Source organism: Melanerpes formicivorus, unplaced genomic scaffold (assembly GCF_026170545.1).
Source record: "Melanerpes formicivorus ecotype bairdi unplaced genomic scaffold, bMelFor1.0.p_v2 SCAF_18, whole genome shotgun sequence".
In the NCBI taxonomy this organism is placed as follows: domain Eukaryota; kingdom Metazoa; phylum Chordata; class Aves; order Piciformes; family Picidae; genus Melanerpes; species Melanerpes formicivorus.
Window position 1 is genome coordinate 11,392,676 of NW_027142370.1, and position 25,815 is coordinate 11,418,490.

General features: G+C 43.2%; 2 protein-coding genes across 3 annotated transcripts in view; one reads left to right on the forward strand and one right to left on the reverse strand.

The window, feature by feature from the left end:
- Positions 1-564: 564 nt before the first annotated feature.
- NOP14 (NOP14 nucleolar protein) lies at positions 565-24,542 on the reverse strand. Its single transcript, XM_068149630.1, has 18 exons — positions 24,159-24,542; positions 22,048-22,182; positions 20,976-21,117; positions 20,232-20,377; positions 19,664-19,801; positions 18,048-18,170; positions 16,733-16,864; positions 16,102-16,423; positions 14,759-14,889; positions 14,444-14,529; positions 12,077-12,212; positions 9,654-9,755; positions 8,739-8,892; positions 5,542-5,701; positions 3,509-3,656; positions 2,562-2,680; positions 1,423-1,578; positions 565-833 (listed from the first exon to the last, which is right to left on the reverse strand). Exons 1-18 carry the CDS (start codon positions 24,354-24,356, stop codon positions 734-736), a joined length of 2,628 nt encoding a protein of 875 aa, XP_068005731.1. The 5' UTR covers positions 24,357-24,542; the 3' UTR covers positions 565-733.
- Positions 24,543-24,845: 303 nt separating this feature from the next.
- GRK4 (G protein-coupled receptor kinase 4) overlaps positions 24,846-25,815 on the forward strand; it is a 40,155-nt gene continuing 39,185 nt past the window's right edge. For both annotated transcript variants that reach the window (XM_068149631.1, XM_068149632.1), the window contains exon 1: positions 24,846-25,117. In XM_068149631.1, the coding sequence (XP_068005732.1) occupies positions 25,066-25,117 (52 nt within the window). In that variant the 5' untranslated portion in view covers positions 24,846-25,065. The remainder of the gene's footprint in view (positions 25,118-25,815) is intronic.

Sequence of the window (25,815 nt, forward strand, 5' to 3'; positions counted from 1 at the left end):
GGGAAAAGACCAGAACCTATCTGGCTGCAACCTCCTTTTAGAGAGTTGTAGAGAATGAGGTCTCCCCACAGCCTCCTTTTCTCCAGACTAAACAACCCCAAGTCCCTCAGCTGCTCCTCACCAGCTTTGTGGCCTTTCTCTGGACACACTCCAGCACCTCAATGTCCTTCTTTTAGTGAGGGAGGGCCCCGAAACTGAACTCAGTACTCAAGGTGTGGCCTCACCAGTGCCAAGTACAGGAGGACAATCCTTTCCCTGGTCCTGCTGGTCACACTAGTGCTGATCCAGGCCAGAATGATGGTATCCTTCTTGGCCAGCTGGGCACATGCTGGTTCATATCCAGTCATCTGTCAATCAACAGCCCCAGATGCCGCTGTTTAAGTTGTAAATGTATCAGCACTATGAGAGCTGCTTGCAGCTGTTCAATGTTAATGAGGCGACAAAAGGTTTCTGCTGTACATTTTGTGTGTCTATAGCTCAAGTCAGACTAAAACCTAGTCATATACAACTAAGAATACTGATTATTCATCCAAATAGTCTCTATTATTCAAATAATCAGAAGTATACCACACACAAAAGTGTTGGGTTTATTTTCCTTATGAAAACCTGTGGATTTTTTTCAATAAGAAGGTTGACTTTTTCAGGTAGATCTGCTGATGTTGTCTCCTCCAAAGGAATGCATCCAAAGAATGCAATTAAAGTCTCTTCAAAACCCACATGTAGGCAGTCCCAATTAATTCTTCCCTTTTTTCCTTTTCATTGCTTTCCATTCACCTTCCTGTGTAGCAAGGCTACCAAGAAGCTCTTTCACTTTCCTTTTTCTGGCTGCATCTCTGTAAAACAAACAATCAACAAACAAAATGGATCAGAAAGATTCTATTAGGTAAAATACAGAAGTATATTTAGACAATAGTTATTAACTTGTAAAAAATCCCCCAACTCTTACATTTCACCAACACACACTTCAGATAAAAACATTCTGCATCCTCCTAAACTCAAGAAACCAAACTGCTAAGTTGAAAACAGTGAGACCAGTTGGACATTGGAATCATCTCCCAAGGGAAGCATTGTATTACCCTCCATGGGACAGTTTTAAGACTCAGCTTGACAGGGTGCTGGGTCAGCTCATTTCAACTACACAATCACCTAGAAAAGGTTGGACCAGATGATCCATGGGGTCCCTTCCAACCTGGCATTCTGTGAAGACACTTTAAATGATCTCTGTTGAATACATTAGGTGTTCCCTTAAACTGTCCAATTTTACTCATTTGAGCTTTGTCTGGTTTATCATTATCGTCAGTCTTGGCATGCAGCAAATCGAATCAAGTCCCACCTTCTACCCAACACCTGCATGACCACTAGGAATAAGGAACACAGGGCAGGGAAACTCCCCAGGTGGTGGTGAAGCAGAGGCTACATTACCTTTCCATGATTTCTGAGAGCTGTGTTCTAGCCAGGAACTGGTTATCCTTCCGAATCTCACGGATGGCTCCTTTAAGCTCCCGTTTATGCTTCCGAATCAGCTGCTTTCTTTCTTGCTCTTTCTTGCTGCATCCCTGCGTCCTTCCAAATTCTAAACTGAAATGAGAACGGGTGAGTACAGAGCAGCTTAACAAACCCACCTTTCTGCTGTTTATTTTAGATGAACACTAAGCCAATATTCTAATTCCTTTGTATTTCTGTGGTTACCTTGGAATAATAAGGAGCTGCTGAATGAGCACGCAGGGAATCCACTCACCATACCTTCTAACTTTGTGTCCACATCATGCAAAGGACAAGCAGACAGTATTTACATTTCAGTCATCCACATGTAGCCTGCATTTTGAATTGACTGAAAAGGCTAGAGGGGAAGACTGAAAGGTGTCTGCAGAAAGATAGAATCTCCCAGTATACTTAAAGTCTTTGCAGACCTTCTCTGCAGATGAATTGACAAAAAAATAGTTGGGTATGGCAGAGGAAAGTTGTCCTCTTCACTAGAATGAAGAAGGCAGACAATTTCTGCCCCTGTAGAAAACCAACATGGTTAAATAAGTCAGCAGCCAACATAAAGCACTTTTCCTGAATCAGAATGCTGTCCTATTCTCTACAAAACCAAACCAGTGTTATTAAAACTTAACTCTAAAACAGCCTACTAAAAAACACCTATGGTCACTGCAAGCTATGCAAAAAGAGGAAAAAAAAACCCATGGATTTTGTCATTGCTGCTCTTAGAATGTAGAAAACTATTTGGCTGGGGGAAAGGAAGAAATGGATCAAGTAATATGCTTAAAGGATAGTAGCAGCAACCACTTTTCATCCTGAAATTTATTAATTTACAGCTGATTATATGGGCAAGAGTGGATTCCCAGTGCTATTTTTCCTCCATGATGATCTTTGCTCCATTTCTTGGAATTCCTCCTCTTTTTTTTCCTTCTCATTCCTACCACCCAAGTAGCTCCCTTCTTGTGATTCGGGCACAAAGCTCTAGCAGAAAACCAGCTGATGTCCTGTTTTCCAAACCCTTCCAGCTTGAGGAAAATCTCAGTGTTTAAATACTTTGCCTCAGGTGTTGCTTTACTTACACTTTGACAATTCTAGGTGTATACTGCTTCAATGGCACTGGCTTCTTTTTCTCACAGATCAACGGGGTGTAGCGTTTGACTTTGTTCTCCAGCTCTTTCAGAGCACCCTGATACCATTCCTGGAAATGCAATCAAATTACACTTTCAAAAGCATACCAAAGATACCAGAATCAACAAACTACTGTAAATTGAGTCTGCAGTAATGTTCTCCTCATATGTTCCTGGGTAAAAAGCACTGGGTTAGCAATGTCTTGCTGTTCATTAGGACACTGCTAACACTGGGAGCCTTCCAGCCTGGATGATTTTTAAACACTTTTTGGACAGCAAGAAAGGAGTGCAGGTAGTGTCACCTAGCAGGGGAAGAAGCAAGACTAAAGCATTTTTAATTCTGCCTTTCAGGGCAATTTTAAGAATGATTGTTCATTTTGAAGGCAAAAAATAGTGGCTATTATGCACTATTTCTGTTCCAAAACCTTGTTCTCTAAGGATATTCCATGGTGTCTCTTTGAGGAGAGGACAATTCTGCTGCTTTAGAAGAGAGAGATTAACAATTTGAACCTCACTGCTAGAAAATAAACAACTGCACTGTTTTAATAAGGTACCAAGGCCTTACAGATTCATTACAAAAGTAGAAGAGCAACTGAATGACCAGACAACCTATAATTTAAGTCCCTGATGGAATGTCATGTTATTAAAGCTAAGTGCTCTTGTCTTCAATTAGAGAGGTAAGAAAAAAGACACAATGAAAGAATACCTTCCCTAAACATTCTCTGCTCTTCTTTGGTTTTGTCACAGAAACATTCCTGTAATTTTTGAAGGCAAATGCCTGAACCTTGGGAAAAAATTCTCACTGATGCTTCCACTTATTTTTTTATTTAAGCACAGAGGAGGATCATATCATTTATTGATGAAACATGTAAATTATTTCATTGTTGAGGAACACATACCTGCATTTGTTCAGGATAGTCATTCACTGGCAGATGCTGTGTAAGAAGAACTCTGACAGGGTGTATTATTTCATGGAATGATGGTAAAGACTCATACAGAGCTGCACACTTTTTGATGAGGTCAAAGCACAGGGCAAGGCAGGATAACCTGTTAATGCACAAAAGAATTAACCATTTCACTTGCACAAACTGCTGTGGATTGCCAAGTAAAATTAATCAATTCAATTTTGAAGCAATCTGTTGTTAAGACTGAGTGACAGAACCAGTTACAAGGCTTTACTAGTTGTTAAATCAGACTAAAAATTTCCTTTTCCAAAGCATTCTATGAGCAGGTGACAAAATTAATAGCTGAGGGGCGAGCAACTGGTGACACATGGGTTTGATGGGTGACCACTAGATGGATAAGGAACTGCTTGATGGCCACACCCAAAGAGTGGCTGTCAATGGCTCCATGTCCCAGTGGAGGCCAGGGACAAGCGGAGTCCCTCAGGGATCAGTCCTGGGACCTGTCTTGTTCAACATCTTTGTCAGTGACATGGACAGCGGCATTGAGTGCACCCTCAGCAAGTTTGCTGATGACACCAAGCTGTGTGATGCAGCAGACACGCTGGAGGGAAGGGAGGCCATCCAGAGGGACCTTGACAGGCTGCAGAGGTGGGCACAAGCCAACCTCATGAAGTTCAATAAGACCAAGGGCAGGGTCCTGCATCTGGGTCGAGGCAATCCCAGGCACAAATCCAGGCTGGGCAGGGACTGGCTGGAAAGCAGCCCTGAGGAGAGAGACTTGGGGGTGCTGGTGGACAAAAAGCTCAACATGAGCTCTCAGTGTGCACTTGCAGCCCGCAAAGCCAATCAGATCCTGGGCTGTATTAGGAGAAGTGTGGCTAGCAGGTCGAGGGAGGTGATCCTCCCCCTCTGCTCAGCTCTGGGGAGACCCCACCTGGAGTACTGTGTCCAGTTCTGGAGCCCCTATTACAAGAGGGATGTGGAGGTGCTGGAACGTGTCCAGAGAAGGGCCACAAGGATGATCAGAGGGCTGGAGCAGCTCTCCTATGAGGACAGACTGAAGGAGTTGGGGCTGTTCAGTCTGCAGAAGAGAAGGCTCCAAGGTGACCTTGTTGTGGCCTTCCAGTATCTGAAGGGGGCCTACAGGAAGGCTGGGGAGGGACTGCTCAGGATCTCAGGTAGTGATAGGACTAGGGGGAATGGAATGAAGCTGGAGGTGGGGAGATTCAGGCTGAATGTGAGGAGGAGGTTCTTCACCATGAGAGTGGTGAAGCCCTGGAATGGGTTGTCCAGGGAGGTGGTCGAGGCCCCATCCCTGGAGGTGTTTAAGGCAAGGCTGGATGAGGCTCTGTCCAGCCTGATCTAGTGTGGGGTGTCCCTGCCCATGGCAGGGGGTTTGGAACTAGATGATCCTTGTGGTCCCTTCCAACCCTGAATGATACTATGATAAGAAAGCTGTCAGTAACACATCTTTATGTCAGTGCACACAGCACAAGCCAGTATTGTGTCTTTGCCACTCATGTGGAATATGAAGTTTTCACACTGTTTCTAAAAATGTTCTGGTTCTGAGGTTCTAAAACTCCATTGAAATGTGCAAGGCAAAAAATGGGGCTGACCTTGGTTAATGAACCTAAGTTTAATTGGGGTCTTCTCCAACTTCAGTGTTTTATTATTTAAATGACTCTCTCTAATATGGTCTTTGTAAGGAAAAGCAGTTATTTGCTTCTGAAGAGCTCAGCAGTTTGAAGTACTGAGCACCTCCTCTGCCTCTACATCCTCCTCGTTCGTTCACTGATGTATGAAAAAGGAATGGAAGAGCTGAGCACTCCAACTAGTGTCCTGCCACAGCCTTCTGGTTGAAGATTAGCCACAAGAGTACCATTATGGAGCTACTCTACTTTACAGAGTAGCACCACAAAAATAAAGCAGAACAACTCACTGCTCCTATTTTTACTCTTAAAGTGCACTGGCACTGAGATGACCCAAAAGATGATCTGGTGTTTCTCCTGTTCACATTTCCTACCTACCTGATATGATTAATTTCTGTTCTGCTGGTTTCCTTTAACCTAGTCACAATACTCAATGGCAGATTTTGCTTCTGCCAACTCTCCAGATCCTTCTTGTCACACACCAGAAGCAGCTCTAAATTCTTCCCCACTGGTGTAAATGGATGCACTATAGTATAGCCTAGAAAGCAAGAACAATAATCATTACATGAGATCAGTTCCAAGTACTCTGAAGAAAAACCACCAACACTTTTTATGTTATTTTTTGTCAACAATGACAACTCCTTCCCACTCCCTCCACCTTCAGCTTTTCTCCTTTTAATGCAAAAGGATTTGTTTTACATCTAATGCAGACTGCAGCTCAGTCTCTTGTGAAGCCGTAGCCCACGTAACTTCTCCCTGCAAGGAATTCATGGATCAAGATCACAAAATTAAATGAATAAGAGTTCCATTTGCTGATTTTGAACCCCAAGAAATTCTTTTGGTGGCTGTATATCAACATTCCAGAGAACTGGATGTGTGCCCATCTTTCAAACATTGACAGCCTAATCATCACGTTTATCAGCAATACTTCCACCACCAGGAATGTTGTGGTGGGCTGAAGTTTCCCCCCCAGCATTAACTTTTGCCAGACCAACTCAGTTAGAAGCAAATGGAGCTGTATTTAACAAGCAAAATCTACACTCTACAGTGGAATGCAATGAACATGGACAAATATACAGTATTTACAATATTATACAGATATTTACAATCAATGAACAGCACAAGGATCCCCCTGGCCAAGGACCAGGGGAAGCTACTAGCTTCTCCCTGCCTGCTTTCCCCTCACTCTCCTGTACAAAAGGGACAAGAGAAAGGAAGAGAGAAGTTAGACTTAGCCAAGGCTAGCCAAAGCATGCAGATTATCTCTCCTGAGCAAAGCAAAACAGCCAGAGAGCAGAAGAGAGAAAAGGGAAGAAGTGCTATGGTACAGCTCCTCTTATTCTAGATATTTACCCAGTGAATTTGTTCAGAATGATCTTTTGTCTTCCTTTTTACACCCAACGGTAATTTGTTTATATTTTTCTACTTTTTCTGCTCAAAATCTGTAACTGAATTTTAAAGGCATAGCCTAAACCCACCACAAATACTTAAAAGCATGATTGGATAGTTTGATAACTCTGGAACATCAACATGGACTGAAAAACTCTCAGAGAAGACTGTGGCTCTAATGTGCTTTTTACTGAGCTTTTCCTCACTGCTAGAAGAAACCAACACTGCCAATTTAACTAGTGCAAAATCAAACATAAATATAAAGAAAAGAAAGAAAAAACAAAGGTTAAGGCTTGATTGCTGATTACCACCAAATATTTTTAAGTAGTTGCTGATTTTTCAGAATCCTAGATTTTAACTGTGCCTCTCCAGATCAAACATTCTTAAGAGCACACAAAAGAGAAAATACTTTAAGAGCTATGTAACCCACCCACTCTGTAACCTCTTCCCAACTCCTTCTAAGAGTTCAGCTGTTGGTGTTCTGCTCTGATGCAGCCCAGCTGTGTAACCTTGGCTCACACTTCAGAGGAAACTGCTAAGCTGTGAGAGGCAGCTGGGAGAAAGTCTGTAGGGTACGGGCATACAAGATAAAAAAGGTGAAACTGCAGTGCTAAGCTTGGTGAAAAAAACATCATTAATAGCTTGAGAATTCAAAAGGGGGAACAAAAAAGCCAGCATGTAAAGGCATAAAAATCCTAAGGGGAAAAATAAATGAAGGGAGATACAACCACTCAGTACTACTGAAGAGGTACTGCAACACTGCAGCAAGAGAAGCTGAACCCTCCTCATCAGAATGACAGCTACCTAGGGAAGAGAGACTCTTCAGGTGTCTATGGAGGGTGATGAGCACATTAACATGTAGCCTGTAGCTCCTTAAGTCCCAGATGTCCTGTGAGTTTGCCAACAAATCATGGAATTTTTCACTTGAGAATAGGCTTCCTGCAAAGTCTCCTCACACCTGCTAAGTGACACTCTGAGTGACCCAAACAGAGATACTAACACATGAATTAGCTCCTCCTAAGTTAATTATTGTCACTAAACTCATCAACCAAAAAGCCCCAGATATAGAGGAACTTTGAAACTAGAAACAGATCCCAAAGAAAAAGTTGGAGAGAGGAAGAGTAAAGCACCTCTCCTATCAAGTCAGGCTGAGAGAGTAGGGATTGCTCAGCCTGGAGAAGAGAGGGCTCCAGGGAGACCTCAGTGCAGCTTTCCAGGATTTGAAGGGGGCTACAGGAGATCTGGAGAGAGACTTTGTCAAAATGCATGGAGGGACAGGACCTGGGGCAATGGCTTCAAACTTCATTTACATGAACATGAGGAAGAAATTCTTCCTCAAGTGAGTGGTGAGGCACTGGAACAGGTTGCCTAGAGAAGCTGTGGAGGCTCCAAGACTGGCAGTGTTCAAAGGCAGGTTGGACAGGCCTTGAGCAACTTGGTCTAGTAGGAGGTGTCTGTTTCCATGGGAGAGGGCTGCTGCTAGATGATGAAGGTCCAATATAACACAAACCATTCTACCATTCTAAGTAAAATCATTTGCTAGTATATAGATCAAATTGAAAAGATAATTTTGTTCTCTCTGCTGTCTGTGCAAGTTGCTAAGTCTACAGTTATGTTACAGCATAGACTGATCTGGCCTGTGAGAATAGCTGCCCTCTGTGACACTGTAACAAATCCATGTCAAATAAACAAGGGAAAATACCAACTTTGTGATACACTTCTCTCACCTCTCTCAGTGACAGCTATTACAGTTTCACAGTATAACTAAGGTTGGAAGAGACCTCGAGGATCATCAAGTCCAACCTATATTAGCTGAAGAAGGAGGGTATCTGCAGAATCAACTGCTGCTTTACTGTGAAGATACAGGGTGCCCACTAGGATTCCATTAGAGCCTGAATTTCAGGGCACAGTCCAGTCACAGAGTCTGTTTACAACAATACTGCAAAAATACTGCACGGTAGGCAGCATGACTTCATTTCCTTTAATAACTTCAGTTCTTTCCTTCCTGCCAACAGCACTAGGGAACACAGTTTGTAACTGTCCCCAAATCAAGGTTGTGTATGGCTAATCTAGCAGATGATTTTGGGCTTTTGTTCAAAACAATAAATTGAGTGTGAAAGATTTTTAGTGAGATGTGAAAGATAAACTCAAATACTAAAATACTCATTTGGTCTAAGCAAACTCACCCTGGGCCTGGCTTTTGGGTAGAGAGATATGAAGTACTCCAAGAAGAAAATTGATGAGTTCTGGTACAAATCTTCTGGAGAGAGATACATATTCCAGGAACAAACAGCAGATAAATAAACCTTTAATGACATCCTGCAACGTTGTAATGCGACACTGAAAGGAAAAGGCACAAAACACTCAGAATGAAAAGTCTGTACCTCACAAATATTTAACATTTCTGCTTTCTAAGAGGTCCCCTAAGTTGTAGGCATTTAATGGCTGCAAAATGACACCCACTGGGCATAAATGAAAACCATACCAGCTTTCCCTTGCCCTCAGTAAAGAGTAGATGCAGAACTGAGATGAAGTCTGTCAGAACGGGTTTAGCCACTAGAAGGTGCTAAGCTACAAACAATAAATTCTTCACAAACGAAGCAGGGAAACCCAAGGCTCAGAGCATCTTGCCAACAACAGAACAACCAGCTCCAGACTTTGGAAACATATAAAGAGAATATTTGGATAGAAAAATAAGCAAGTATTCAAACTGCAGTGCAATAGGTACATTTTGAAGGAAAACAAATACTGCCAACTTTTAATTCAATAGCTTTCTGAAGTAGGAACAAATGGAATGCATGGAGGAGAAATCAGTAATGAATGATTTCAGACTGTATTCCATCTGTTCTATTGCTCCTATGTAATTGGCCATACTGTGTGGCAGCCTGAAAAAAGACTGGATTTAGTTTTGTGAGTTGGACTGTACCCTAGAAAGGTTTTTTTCCCTCTTAACTTTTTCTTCCAACTACTACCTGTCACCATACCAAACACAAAGCTGCCTTCTCAGTTCATTTCCACTCTATACAGTAATGCTAATGTTTCTATTTAGAGTCCTTGTTAAAAACAAGGCTCTATACTGAAATACCACAGCACAGACATACCTTGGTAAGTAGCTGACTCATGTAGATAAAAGCAGGTGTTACAACTGGATGCCAGAAGTCAGAAGTTGGAAACAACAAAGATGTAATTTTCAAATAAATAAGCTGAAAGAAGATAAAAGAGAGTGCAGCAAAAGAGAGTTAAGACAATATTCCCAGGATCTTGACTTTACACATGTGTAACTGGTGAATGAGTAACTGCCATGTAGTAATCTAAAGACAGAAGTGTGGAATAATAGAATGGGTTGGGAAGGACTTGAAAAGATCATCTAGTTCCACCCCCCTGCCATGGATAGGGACACCTCATACTACACCAGCTTGATCAAGGCCTCATCCAACCTGCCTTTGAACACTGCCAGGCTGGGGAGCCTCCACAGTTTCTCTGGGCAACCCATTCCAGGCCCTCACCACCCTCAGGAAGATGAATTTCTTCCTCATGTCTTAGCTCAATCCAGCTTTTTCCAGATTGAAGTCATTACCTCTCATCCTGTCACTCCTTGCCTTTGTCAAAAGTGCCTCCTCCACCTCATCCTGCAACCTCCTTCCTTCAGGGAAGTGACTGGAAAGCTGTTCTAACATCTCCCTAGAGACTTCTCCAGACTGAACAACCCCAACTCTCTCAGCCTGTCTTCACAGCAGAGGTCCTCTAGCCCTTGGATCATTTTTGTGGCTTCCTCTGAACCTGCTCTAACAGTTCCCTGTCCTTCTTGTGTTGGGGGCTCTAGACCTAGACACAGGACTCCAGGTGGGGCATTTATTGAATCGCTTGTGTTCAGAAGTGCCTTGGTATTTAGAACTCTTAGGACCTTGCACTTAGCTTCACAACAATACATATCAGTTTGACAGATATGATAGGATACATGACCTACTTATTGACTGTGTAAGTTATATGGGAATATGGAATATCCACTATAGATCTAACACTGCATTAACTCCACAAGGCAGCTTAGGGAACAACCAAGAAGGAACTAGGTCTCCCATGTGCTAGACACAAGTGAAGTTGTCTCAGCCTTGTTTCTCTCCATGAAGTTTCTGTTGTAAACAAAGATTCTCCTGACCTGTTTTGGTTACTAAATACCCCAGTCCAAATTTAAGGTTAGATTAACTATAGGCACTGGCAGGTCTTCTAACACAGCTGGTCTAAGAGCATTCACTCAAACAAGTGCTTCAAGAATAGGAAGGCGATGTAATTCCAGCCTGCATGATAATGATGGCTTGAAACCTGGAAATGTCTACTGCAAGGAATGAAAGCCAGAAGTGAGATTGGTGTCATATGGGTGACAGTGACAAAAAAAAAAATCATCAGAAGTAAAAAGCTCTCTGCAATACACTTCCTGCAGAATCCCAAACATCCGGAATAAAGACTCTTCAAAAGAACTCAATATAAGTATTTTGCAAGCTGTAAGCACCAAGCCTTCTAAGCAAAATCCTTCAGTCTATTTTCTTTCAGTGGTCTAATTATTCCATTAGGCAGCACTGCTTCATCAAACCTGGAGACAAGTAGCTCTCTGTGGATCACTGACTCATGGTTTGTCTTTTTACTACAGTAACCAAATACCCATTGTCTGTATGCTCCACTCTTGAAGCCCCTAACAACCAATTGCCTACACACTGAAGGAGGATCCATATAGCATGGCCAGTGACATTTTGGAGTATTACTAATACAAAAAGTTTCTTTCCATAGTAGTAGTATTTACTTTGTGTTTATCTCCTTGAAGAATTGTAATATAGAAGACTATTTGAATTCTTCTATCCTTTCCAAGTCAATAATTTATCAATTATAAAGCTCTAAGAAATGTTGTGATGTTATAACAGTGTTTCAATGTTATTTTTGTTAACCTAGGAGACAGTGCACTTCTGTGGAGCAGTCTTGAAACATTTGCACTTAACACAAACTCAGAACATAACTGTCAGTATCGCTTCTTCCTAGAACCACCCATTTAAGTTTCATCAGGAAAACAAAGAGTTCTCTGCTAGGAAAAGTGGAGTGGCAATTTGGAGATATTTTCTCCTTATTAATATTACAGAGTAACTCTTCTGCTCTGAAGAAGGGGTGTATGTGGGGCTGGTTGGTTGCTTGTGGGGGGTCATGGTTTGCCTGAGAGTGGCTACAGTTTGCTTGGGGGAGGTGGTTGTTTGCATGGGGGGGTGTCATTGTTTGCCTGGGGGTGGCTATTGTTTGCTTGGGAGGGGGGGTGCTGTTTGCTTGTGGGAGTCATTTGTTTCTCAGGACTTTTTTTGTTCTGAGGGATTTTGTTACAACTTATCTCCAGAGAGGCAATTTAAAACACTGAGAAACCGAACAAGTCCTAGATGCTAATAATTCCTTAGATTCTAAGAAAGGTAAAATCAATGTCATTTCTGATTTACTGGCTTTTCTGTCCTAATGGAAAGAAGAGAGTGTCCTAGCAGCAGGTGCTCGTTACCGTGTCTAAACCCGGGAACGCTGCACGGCCTTTGACTTCAACAACTTCTTCCATATCGTGGGCTGCATCTCGAAGGATGAACCTCATACGGTCACTGGCTGCCTCTGGAAACATCTGGCAAAGATTGTACAATGGCCTATTAACAAGAAATATAAATCATAATCGAGTCACACCACTAATATGAATAAAAAAATCATTTTTAAGCAGCTGTAGGAAGATTGGCCTGCATCAGGAACAGTGTGGCCAGCAGGAGCAGGGAGGTCATTCTGTCCCTGTACACTGCACTGGTTAGGCCACACCTCGAGTCCTGTGTCCAGTTCTGGGCCCCTCAGTTTAGGAAGGAGGTTGCCTTGCTGGAGCATGTCCAGAGAAGGGTAACAAAGTTGATGAGGGGTTTGGAACACAAGCCCTATGAGGAGAGACTGAGGGAGCTGGGGTTGCTTAGCCTGGAGGGGAGGAGACTCAGGAGTGACCTTATTGCTCTCTACAACTACCTGAAGCAGGGTTGTAGACAGGCAGAGATTGGTCTCTTCTCCCAGGCAATCAGTACCAGAACAAGAGGACACAGTCTCAGGCCGCGCCAGGGGAGGTTTAGGTTGGATGTTAGGAAGAAGTTCTATACAAAGAGAGTGATTGCCCATTGGAATGGGCTGCCCAGGGAGGTAGTGGAGTCGCCATTGCTGGAGGTGTTCAGGAGGAGGCTTGACAGGGTGTTTAGTTGCATGAGTTAGTTGGTTGTGGTGTTGGATGATAGGTTGGACACGATGATCTTGAAGGTCTCTTCCAACCTGGTCTATCCTATCCTATCCTATCCTATCCTATCCTATCCTATCCTATCCTATCCTATCCTATCCTATCCTATCCTATCCTATCCTATTTCCTGCCTTCCATCTACACTACAGCAGTAACAAATCCCCTGAAACAAATGATTTCCTTTTCAGAAGCAGCCACCCAGTATACATGGTATTATTGTTCCATTATACTTTAGAGACATGCATTTTTCACTGGGTCTTGCTTGTGAAATCATCTTTGATTTGGTGGTTTTTAAATCTTAAATGAAAAACCAATAAAAACCTTACAATTACACTCCCAAACCACCTGCTATGGTTAAACCCCATCCTTCTGAATCTCCCTAACTCTACATTTCACTGCACTGAGTTATGCTGGCAGCCCACTAATATAAATACTCTTAGGTAACATTAAACAGCCTATGAGGCAGCAATGTGGTGAGCAAAGTTATTACTTAAAACAAGAAAGAAATAAAATCCACAAAGTTAGGTCAGCCTCCTGCCTGTGCTGAGTGCCTACAGGGAGATGTAGTCAGGAATCTGCATCTGTTTGGTCTGACTTTTTCTAGTCTTTTCAGTTGCAAATGTCTGTGGTGATGCAGATAAATCCCAGCTTTAGAAAACAATCAGAATGTGTTTATACTTTTTTACAGAGCATGTGCCACAGCAGGAATGGATCAGTGCTCTTGCAGAGCAATGAAAGCTAAAGTTGCACATCAGATTTTTAAGTAACTTAGGTAGTTTAGCATTGGATAAATACATATGAGGGAAATGACACAAAATGACTGGCTGAAAGAGAGCTGTCTAGCCTGTAAAGGAATCACAAACTAATTCTGCTTGGAGGGACATTTGGAGTTCTGATGCAAAATTTCAAAGCTGCTTGTGGCTTTACTGAGTTTTGTCTGTCTTCAGGGGCAGAGATTCCACAGCCTCACTGGGAAACTTGTTCTACTGTTCAGCACTTTTGCTGTGAGGAGTTTTTTCTACACCTAATTGGAATTTCCCTTGCAGCAGCCTGTGGCTACTGACTCCTGTCCTTCACTGCACAGCTCACACAAATCTGGCTCCCTCCTCACTACAACTGCCTGACAGGTATTTGAAGGCAACAAGGCCAAATCAACAACGTCCTGTGAAGTGTTTATTTGGAACTTTTCTATGAGCCTACTAGAACACTCCTTAATTTCATTTTCTGCTAGTTCCCTGAGTGAATTCACAGAACCCATGGAAAAGACAAAGATTACAAAAGAAAGTGCACACTCATTACAAAGCTTAAAATCCTTAATCAGTAGTCTAAATAACTTCATACAAAGTTTGGATGCATACATGGTAATACTTATCCACTACCCATGAAAAGCCTTTTGCAGATAAAAAATTACATGTTGAGGCTTTGAAAATGTCTTGATACAATTAATAGTTCAAGCATTACACAAAGCTGTTAAAACACTAGAAAGTTGGAGAGTTACCAGTTGCCTACCATCCCTACAGAACAAGAAAGAAACAACACACTAAATGCTTCACCCTAGGCAGCTTTTCTCTTTAAATCATGAAGGTGCAAAAGTCAATAGGATTTCTTACTTACAGGACCAGTTTGTCAATTGTTCTGAGTTCTGGCAAATCCAGAGTTGCTAAGTCCCCAATATACTCCAAAAGGAAGCCAAACAATTTCTGCAAGAAGTATAACATGTTAAAGTTGGTTTGTTGTTTTTTTTCTCTTCATTGTACATGAAAAGCACAAAAGAACAGTGATACAGAAATTAGGAAGAGTGGTATGTTAATTCTACTCACAAGACAGAAGCATGTATGTTTTATACTGCTTCCTGAGTACTTAATAAAACTTGCTCTGGAATTCCAATTAATTTGAAACTTAAACCAAGCCAAAACAAAAGGTCCATACTTCCAACTTCTCCTTGTTTCCCGCTGCAAGGCTTGGGTGATTGCACTTCTGAGTTCTCTCTAGTATAAGAAGCTGTTGCTCTATTGTTCTTCCAGCCAATAAAGACTTAAATGTCTCGTAGGACTCAGGAACTACAAGGTAAAAACAAACAGTGACCAGGCAAAATTCTCTATGTATTTAATTCAACTGAACACTTAACAAATTTTCAGTTTCCAATGTTTAATCATTCGGGGATGGGGGGGGGGGGGGGGGGGAAAGTACCACAGGGCTTTTAAATCATCACCTTTTAACCACTTGTTATGTATCAGCACATATGGAACATCATACACATGAACAAGTTGGAAAATAATGGTTTGGAATTATTCACATGCAATTCATCCTCCATTTGCTGAGCAAAACCATGTTGACACACACAAAGCAGAATTAAACTTAAGCACACCTTCACCTATAAATTTACCATTCTATAGTCAGTTCCATGTTTAATTCACACATGACTAGCTTTGTATGAAGGATATTAAGAGAAGTAAGGGTTAGCCACTAACAGAAAATTAATACACACACCCCAAACTGGCAAATATCTAGCCTTTTGCAAAGTTCACATGCTAGAGAACATCCCAACTGGGGCAATTTTCTGGGTTATTTTAACACGACTGCTTTCTGGTCAAAGCAAACACTGAATGCAATTTAAAAGGCTTTGGGTAATAAGTTATCTCCTTTTGATGGGAAGACACAAGCACTTAAGGAAGTAGTTTAAAAGGTTGTTCAATCTTGCAAGAGATGTTTTTGTTCTACAAATCTACAGCAGGACAATAGCTAGATGCATTACACACTTAATATTTATGAATGCTTTGTGTACTACCGGAAACGTGCCTCCTCCTTCCTCCCAGGCACAGACCCAAAAGAGGTCAAGCTTTTGAGTGTCTATTTAACAGTCCTGCAATGTTACATCATAGGGATTGAAGCTCAGAATCTTTCTCTTTAATTATACTTAATGGAATAGTATTCTGGCCTCCCTTACATGAACCAACAGCACTGTGTTGGTGGCGTTCAGCAAGGAGTACAGATCTGTTCACTCTTCTCTTCCCAGTATCAATACTTAATTCTAAGGCTGCTTGAGTAGCAGAAACAACTCTGGGCTGAAACAGATCTGCCTTCCACTGCTCAGAGCATGACTAGGGCTGATCGCCAAGAGCAGCAATTACTGGTTACTCTTGGAATAGTAGAAGGCAATTATGAAGCCATACTTCATGTATGAACAGGCATACACAAGATCCTACAGGGCAAAGGAAGAGACTGGCTACCCCTGAAGACATCAGGCATCTCTGGATCAGCTCTTTGCTTACCAGTAAATGTATAGGGAAGCTCTGATTTGGCAGCTTCCATTTTTGGATCTAGTTTCTCCGCATTCTGTGATTCACTTTCACTTTTCTTGTGTTTCCTCTGTTCTTTATTCCCTGCAGCTTCTTCCTCACTTTCACGATCAGATTCAAGATCAGAGTGGCTATCTGCAGCAACTTCCTCCTCATCTTCATTAGCAGATTCTTCCCCACTTTCTTCTTCATTCTCATCATCTTCCTTCCCATCTTCCTGTTCTTCTTCCTCCTCATCTTTTTCTTCCTCATCTTTTTCTTCCTCTTCTTCATTTTCAATATTCATTTTTCCATCCTGTTAGTAGAGACGTGAAAATGAGAAGCAACAGGCCTAAGTAGAATCAAGAGACGTTCAGACAGGATATAAAGAGAAACTTTTTCATGGTAAGCAGAGTCAGAAGAACAGGCTGCCCAGAGAGCTGCAGCTTCCATTCCTGGAGATTTTCCAAGGACAAACTGGATAAAGCCCTGAGCAAAGTGGTGATTTCATACTTGGCCCTGCTTAGAGCAGAGTCTGGTTTAGACGTCCCCACAGAGCTCACTTCCAAACTAATATTCCTATCTTGTTTTGAAAACAAGAAAATTTGGAAGGGCTAAACCTTACCTTGTAAGACAATAAATGTCTGTCATCTTTATCCAGGATAAAGCCATCAGCTAGGTCATCAGCTGAGATGTGGCTGGGTTTCTTTTTATTCACCTGCTCATCTATCCCACGCATGCGACGGAGTCGATCTGCCTGTGGTTTAGAAGAAACATCACACAGAGCTGGGAGGCATCTAAAGCAACTGGGTAACTACACCAGAGTGGAAGACCCCTCCAAAACTACAGCTAAGAAACAAAGAAACCAAAACCACCAAAAATTCAAAGGGGAAGAAAACGTAACTAGGATTATTCAAGCTGATGAAAAGAAAAACCAGTGACTCAAGAAATTCTGTGCAAAAGCTGCTGACATTAGTTCTTGTGGGGAGTGCACCTGGTAAGAGCACACAGACACCTGCATTGGCTTGTCTGGAAGGCTTGCATGCTGGGTTTGCCAGGATTGGCATGTTCTGTCCTTTTAAAATGTATCTGATTTGCTTGTGAGAAAATGTATCATTACCAGGAAATGCAAGCTTCTGATTCTGTAGAGTTATTGTTTCCCATATCTGCAACAAGTCTGTGGCAAGCACAACCATACCACAAGGTTGTTAGAACATACTAAAGGTGCAAATAGGCTCAATGGGCACTATCAGAACCAACCACTGACAAAAGGGTTTCCACCTGGGCAACCAGGTAAGACTGTCCATCAAACAAGATGACAGGAGGAGAAAAATAAACAAAAATAAAAGCCTTCTGTCTGTTCTGTTATTAACTAACAAGCTGTTCTAAGGCAACCCGAGGGTACCAAATCCCTGCAGTCCTCACTATGTCCCCCAATATACCAAAAAGAGGAGAGAAACATTTACCTCACCAGTCAACCTTTCTGTAAGCTCAGTGTAACAGAGCATACAACAACTCCCAAGAGAATCCTACTCCTCTGCAAAGCCATACACACACTGCTGCTGAAGACTCTTGCAGCACCAGAAGAAAACAGTAAGTGACTTGCCAGGGTATTAATTGGACTGCTGTGCCATGATGCTCCCCTTATTGACTCTGAAGCACCTCTTAAACTGAATAATTTAAAACATTTTAAAGGCAAATTGAAGGAGTATTACATATTTATTGAGGAAAGACCAGCTCTCTTCCTAAAGCTCAACAGTCATGTAGTAAGTCTGGTCACTCCTGTAATACCAGACTGCAAAAAAACCACAAACAGAAGATTTCCTGAATTCCCCCCTTGACCAACTGCACTCACATTCAATTTAAGGTCAAGCAATGAATCTAAGTGGTCACTCCCAAAAGACAGGCTACAAAACAATCTGAATCAATAAATGGTGTACCTCCAGCTTCTGGAGTCGTGCCTGCTCCTCTTTTGCCAATTCTTCTTCTGTCTTCATCCTCTCTGAAGGTTTTGCTTTCATCTCAAATCCAAGTTCTCGAACAATCATATCATATTCATCGGGCTAAAGAAATATTTATATAACTGTTTATTATCTTAAGTGTTATTATTCTGCTCCACAGGTACCCCTTTGCCAGACTAACAGCTAAGAAGTAAGAATCAATGCATCTTATATGAACTTTTGATCCACTATCTTGTGCTCATTCACTGAGAGCACATTTATCACAAGTTCAGATCATTACGCCAGTCTTTCAAAAGCTGAACTCTATTGCCAACATAATGCAAACTTTCTACAAGAAAAAACACAGTGCAATGCATCACAATATTTATTCTTAGATTTAAAAGTTTATTTCCCTTAGTATAAAATACAAATTGATAAAAAAGGCCTTGGAGAGGGAGCTGGGATTGTTTAGCCTGGAGGAGGCTCAGGGGAGACCTTATTGCTGTCTATAACTACCTGAAGGGAGGTTGTAGCCAGGAGAGGGTTGGTCTCTTCTCCCAGGCAACAAGCACCAGAACAGGAGGACACAGTCTCAGGCCGTGCCAGGGGAAGTTTAGGCTTGAGGTGAGGAGAAAGTTCTTCAGTGAGAGAGTCGTTGGCCATTGGAATGGGCTGTCCAGGGAGGTGGTGGAGTCACCATCCCTGGGGGTGCTCAAGGGGGGACTGGGTGTGGCACTTGGTGCCATGGTTTAGTCATGAGGTCTGTGGTGACAGGTTGGACTTGATGATCTTTGCTGTCTCTTCTAACCTTGGTGATTCTGTGATTCTGAGACCATAAGGTATTTACTCAAAAGTATTTTGATTCTTTTTGTACTCAACTCACAAGAAAGAAACCTGAAAGACCTGGGGCTGCTTAGCTTGGAGAAGAGAAGACCAAGAGGGGATCCTCTCAATGCTGATCAATAGCTGATAGGGCCAGGCTTTTTTCAGTGATAGGATAAGGGGCAACAGGCACAAACTAGAACATAGGAAGTTCCACCTAAACATAAGGAAAAACTTCTTTCCTGCGAGGTGCTGGAGCCCTGGAGCAGGCTGCCCAGAGATGTTGTGGACTCTCCTTCTCTGGAGAGATTCCAAAACACCTAGACACAATCCTCTGCAACCTGATTTAGAGGAACATGCTGTAGCCGGGGTGTTGGACTAGATGATCTTTTGAGGTCCCTTCCAACCCCCACCGTTCTGTGACTCTGAAACATTTTGTTGGTAAGTGTTCTTTCACCCAAGGAACACTGCAAAGGCATTCAAACCAAGTCAATGTTCTCAACAATTTGACTTCTTCAAGAAATTTACTCATCATAAAAAGAAGCTGTACCAAACAGTGTTGTTCAACCTGCAACCTCCCTCATGTTTGATGACTAATGAAAAGCAACAGGCAATTAAAATCAGACAAATCACACAGACTCCTACATTCCTCCAACTAACCAAACTCTCCTAAACTCATAGCAGTCCATGTGAACAGCAGGCAACATCGTATTTTGTGAAGAAATGACTACTTTAGCCACTGTGAGTCAAAAGCACGAGTTGTTAGAACAAAACAATCTAGCCAACAATCTTACCTTGGGCTTTTCTACTTCTTTGTCCTTTCTCTCTGACTTTGGGGGCTTGCGGGCCATAAGGGTTTGGATTTCCTTCCAGTCATTGTCCAGCTTTTCTGTGAGCTCTAGAGCACTCTCCCTCCGACTTTGCCTCTCTTGCTAACAAGTAAGTAAACAAACAAATGCAGCAGTTATGTTCAGATGACCATAGTCATAGTACTTACATAGACATAGTACTTACAGCACAAAACCAAAATGTTGTCTCTGGCAAGTACATAAACCTCAGTACTTAATATTTTAGAGGTGTAAATATTCTTTGTGGATGAATAAATACAGAGCTACACTGAGTGGCAGCATACAGAAAACAAGTTAGGAGTCACCAGAAGGGGAGATTTGAGGATATGCAACAACAGCAGATACTCAATGCATATCCTGAAGTGCCTGCCAAGTCAGATGGACTTCAATCAAGGAGCTAGGACACTTCTCTTAAGACAGCTATCTCCTTTGTTTTCTATGCCACTACTGTTTTATTCTGTGATATCAGGAATTCTTAATCATGCTCATTAATATTTCAGGGCTAAACACTCACCTTTTCTTGTTTAGACTTGGCTATCATCTCTTCTATGAGTTGCTTCCTAGATTTAGGTTTTTCCTCCTCTGCATCTTCCTGCCCACTTGGTGCTTTTTTACGAAGGAGGCCTCCACCCCCTCCAAAGTGAGCAGCAGTTAATTCAGCTAGAAAAGAACAAAAACCAAAACAACTAGATTGTGAATCCTTTTCAAACTCATACATGAGTGCTGCAGTGCTGCTGCTGGCTGGGACAGTGTCTCCAGTGAGAATAGGAGCACTTAATCCCATCTGGAATACTAAAAGAGACTGACAAAAACTTTGTATGAGGTAGGAGGGTTTTTCAGTCTTTTTCCTAGTACTTAGGTGCATATTATCATAGAATCAATCTGGTTGGAAAAGACCTCAAAGATCATCAAGTCCACCCTGTCGCCCAAGACCTCATGACTATTAAGACCATGGCACCAACTGCAGAGGCACAAGAAAGCAACCAGAAAACTCACACTGCAGATTTTGGCCAAAGGACTTAAGATACAGATATGCTGAAAACCCACAGATTAAAGAAGCTTGCCAGGTAGATGGTTCCATCTTAACATGGGCTACAATCCAGAGAGCTGCTTTTTTGTGTGGTTAAGAGGTAATCAAATCTGTCTTAAACATCCCACCAATTACATAACATTTTCTCAACGAAAGACAGTACTGCAAAAATGATGTAGATGTACCAACAATAAAACCAGCAGTGGGATGCCAGCTGGCGTGCCTTACCCGACAGCGTTCCTCTTTCTTCTGTGTCACTGTCACTATCAACAATATCATTTAGTTTTTCAATTTCTGCCAAAGATTGGCCATAATGAGTCAATTCCTCCTCTTCATTAAGATTATAGATGTTCTTCTTTCCATAATTTTGCTAAGAACATTGAAATAAAACAATTAAATAAGAGAAGACTTTTATTTCCCAGGCAATAAACTGGTAAAACCTGTGTTTTTAATGCTAGCTGAAGAGATTCCTATTCCAGTGTTCTGCCAGAACTGAGCACTGGAGTAAGAGCACTACTGGACTAATACTTTCATTCAACTACATTAAATCTTAAGTGAATGATGCCTCTTTTACTCCTGTACTTATGTCCAAATAGAGTAACTCAGAAAACATGTGTTGATAGGTTGGACTCGATGATGCTCGAGGTCCTTTCCAACCTAAGTTATACTATGATACTGTGTGAAAACCTAAGGAAGGTTAAGCTTTATCAGTCACATCAATTCTTAACTACTACATTTCAGGCCTAATGAAACAGCCTCTAATGTACTCACAGAAGTAGAAGATGACATTACACTATTCACTTATGGAGACTGTGTATAATGAGGCAGAAAGAACTGTACTGCACATACAGCTCACATTACAGAGCGATAGCAAGATACAGAGTGCTTCTGGGTAGGAAATAAAACAGCTGCTGCTCAACAGCTGTACAGAAATACCAAGGTGTACTTGATGTTGATTGCCTTTTCCTAATTCAATTCCCAAATCAGAGTAGTCAGAGCAGCCAAAGAAAACCAAGCAAACAATGAATCTGCTTAAAAGTGGCTTTCTTGCATATCAGTACTCAAAGAAATTTCTGCTTCTAAAACTTGTTCTGCAAAACCAGAATGTTGTCAGGAAAAATTCTGGATTCCCCCAAAGCCCTGCTTTCTCATGCAAGTTCTAAACATAAAATCAAAAAAAAGAAAGCATAAACCTTCAAAACCTTCTCTTAAGGGGGACAGTCTCAAAAAAATTGAGTGTTGAGGCTTTGGATTTTTCTTGGTGTACTGTTTAGGTTGTTTTTTAATTGCTATACTTTACCTGCCTCTCCAAAGTGAATCGTCTCATCATCTTTTCCTCTGGACTTATCTTGGTGTTATATTCACCAAAACGCTTATCTTTGAAGACATTTGCCTTTTCCCTTCCTTTATATTCTTTCAGTAATGTCTGGGAACGCTAGAAGGAAAAAAAAAAACTGAATTAAACCCCAAAGAGAGTAACTACCTTCAAAGCCAAGGTCCCTCAGTTTAAGAAGGGCCCCTCAGTTTAAGAAGGACATCGAAACACTTGAACGTGTCCAGAGAAGGGCAACAAGGCTGGGGAGAGGCCTTGAACACAAGCCCTATGAGGAGAGGCTGAGGGAGCTGGGATTGGTTAGCCTGGAGAAGAGAAGGCTCAGGGGCGACCTCATTGCCCTCTACAACTACCTGAAGGGAGGTTGTAGCCAGGAAGGGATTGGTCTCTTCTCCCAGGCAACCAGCACCAGAACAAGAGGACACAGTCTCAAGCTGCGCCAGGGGAGGTTTAGACTCGAGGTGAGGAGAAAGTTCTTCACTGAGCGAGTCATTCACCATAGGAATGTGCTGCCCAGGGAGGTGGTGGAGTCACCGTCCCTGGAGGTGTTCAAGAGGGGATTGGACGTGGCACTTGGTGCCATGGTCTAGTCATGGGGTCTGTGTTGATAGGTTGGACTCGATGATCCTTGAGGTCTCTTCCAACCTTAGTTATACTGTGATACTGTGACATAAAACCTCCACAGTGCCCTGGCAACATAATTGATTTATCAGAATGCAATGAAAGAGAAGAAAAAAAACTCATGAGAAAAGAGGTGGGAAGCTCATACGATACATCAGAGTCATTAAGTTCTCTCACAGGCTGCCCCCATGAAGACATAAGGTGGTACACTTTATCTCATCTTTATTTTATCACATAAAGTCTGCACTGCCACTGAAGAATTCTGATTTGCCTGAAGCTGAGCATACAAGAATAACATAATAAAGAAAGGAAAAATTACTTTGTCAGCTAAACTTATTTTGGTCTTGTTATCTAAGACATAAACCCATTCTTACACAGAATATATAAATTACTAGGAAGCTTAAGCACTGTGCATGAACTTTAATATCTCTTAATACCTTGCATATGGAAAAGTACTTTTAAAATCAATTGTCTGATGTCCTCTCTCATTAACTAGTTCTATTGACAAAAACTTAGTCAATGTATCCCCTTTCAGAACCCCTGCAAAATGACAAATTGCACTGTTTTTAAGAACCTCTCCAGTAAGTGCTTCAAATCTCTTCAACCACATGTCAGAATCCCAGGGGCAAACTTTCAAATTATGCTTTTCCAGCTTTAACAGAATCTACAGAGGTTTTAACTTCTTTCCTCGTTTGTTTGAAGAGATGGGTCACAAAAAATGCCAGTGCTTCACTCAAGGGAGTGTAGCTGGAATCCCAGATACACCATGAGACACAACATCCTCCCTCTTATGCAGTATGGATTTTGGTCAGGTAGCTTAGCTGGTGATGTCAGTGGAGAGAGAAAAAGAGGCAGTTTTAAACCAGTGTAAAGATAGCAGGTAAAAGATCTACTCTTCTTAAGTGATATGGTCATTCATATGAGGGTAATGAGGCCACATCGTTATTTTGCATCCCAACATTCTTCTACAACATAACTATTTAACCAGTGCACAAAAAGTCCTCTGCATCTTTTCCATATTAATGGTCATTTCTTTGTATCTACACATTTCTCACTGCATTCAGACCTCAGCGCCCTTCCAAGCTTTCACTGTGACAGCAATCTTGCACCACTATCAATGTTTAGCATCCAGCAACCAAACCTGACCAACATAACCACCTGCACTCTGCTCCAGCATTTGCTCGACAACAACGTGTTCCTTGGTATTCTGGACCCGGGTAATTTGGAAAGAGACTATTCCCACACATGGGTTAAGAAGACTTGCATTACTGAGCCCTGTGAATTGCACTGCAAGGAAACATACTAACTTCTTGGCCATTATCTAAACGCCGTGACCAGCCACTCTTTCTGGGCCCAACGGAGGTAGTCTCGTCTCACCAGAGATGGCTCAAGCCTTGCCACCTCTCCACCACATCTGCAGATGCCATGCTTCCTCCCAACTTTTGATGCCCTCTTACCTTCTTAATAGCTTTGGACCGTGAGACACCAGGCAGCCCCACATCATTCTTGGTCTTCCTTCCCAAGATGTCAAACTTCTGCCTGTTGACTTTCACCTCAAAGGGGTTGCTCTGGACCATAGCCATAGCTGACTTCACGGGGCCCTTGGCAGCCGCGGGCGCCGAGACCTTTCGCTTCCGCTTCGATGCCTTCCCCATTTTCGGTCTGTCCGCCCGCGTGGGTGCGTGTGGGGAAGGAGAGGCTCAGCACTCACACGGCGTGTGAGACCTGGCCTGGAGGTGCAAACAGGGCGCACAAAATGGGCAAAATCTTCCGAATTACCCCTCTGGCCGGTGCCGAGGCGCGACAGACCCCCTCAGGCCCCAAGCGTGCGGAGCGGAACAGGGGAGGGAGCAGAGCGGCTGCCTCACACCTCTCGCGAGAGCTTCATCCAACTACCGCGAGATTTGAAGCTCGTCTTTCCTGCTATGGAACGATTCGGGGGCAGGCCGGGAAAGGCCTGGGTGCACTACATAACCCAGCGGGCACAGCGCAGCATCGCCGGCGGCCCCTCGGGGCATACCGCTCTGCTCCTGCTGGGAGTTGTCGTTCCGGGGAGGAGAGACGGGGGAGGTGGCACAGGAGAGCAGAGGCGGAGCTGGCTGGGGCGGGCCGAGGAGGGCGGTAGAACCATGGTCGGGGCGGGCGCTTGCTGCCTGCTCCTTGCCTCCGCCCTCGGGGAGGGGGAGGCCGGTGCCGGGGCGAGCAGCGGGTGATGGGGAAGAGGCGAGCGCAGCGCTGAGGTCCTGCGGGGCCGGATGAGCGGAGGATTGGCGTCGCGGCGGTGGCGGGGCTGGAGGAGGGGGCGAAGGAGGCAGTAGGGGCGGCCTCCACTCCGGCTGCCCTGAGGGGAAGGAGCCCCCGACCATGGAAATCGAGAACATCGTGGCCAACACGGTGCTGCTGAAAGCCCGAGAGGGTGAGAGCCGCGGGGCGAGGCGGGGAGAGAGGCGAGGGGGGAGGAGAAGTGAGAGGGCGAGACGAGCTGGGGACGTGCCGAGAAGGGAGGAAAAGGGTCCGAGTTGAGGGGAAAAGGGGCCAGCGAGGAGGGGGGAGAGGAAGTGATGGAGGAAGGGAGGGAAAAGAGGCTGCCGGGCAGGGGGCTCCGGCCGGGGCAGCGACCCCCTCGAGGCTGGTGGCGGGAGCTCTCTCCGCAGCACCGGGGCCGGCAGTGAGTCCCGGGCCGTGCCCTCAGGCACCTGCCCAGCTCCTCCCGCGGGATGAATTTGGAGTTACTGCCTTGTGGCTTACCCCTGAAAAAAACCACACAACAGCCTTTCCTCCTTCGGGCTCTCGATTCAAATGGTGTTTGTACCGGATGTGTGAAGAAAAGCGTTAATCACTACGTCTCCCTTTATAAATAAATATGCATATGGGCATAAAGGACGAAGTGACATAAACCTTCCCTGGAAGAACCTTGCACTCTGCCGGGAATTCCTGCCTGTGAAAAGCACAGCCGCTGAATGCTACCTGCATTTTGTAGCCCGAGGTTTTGTAGTAACCTAATATTAAAAAGTGCACTTTTCCATTAGATTAATGCTTAACCTTTAGATTCCCCAGAACATCTTCACTTGAAAATGCCTTCCTCAACTAGCAAACCTTTTGGATAGATAATGA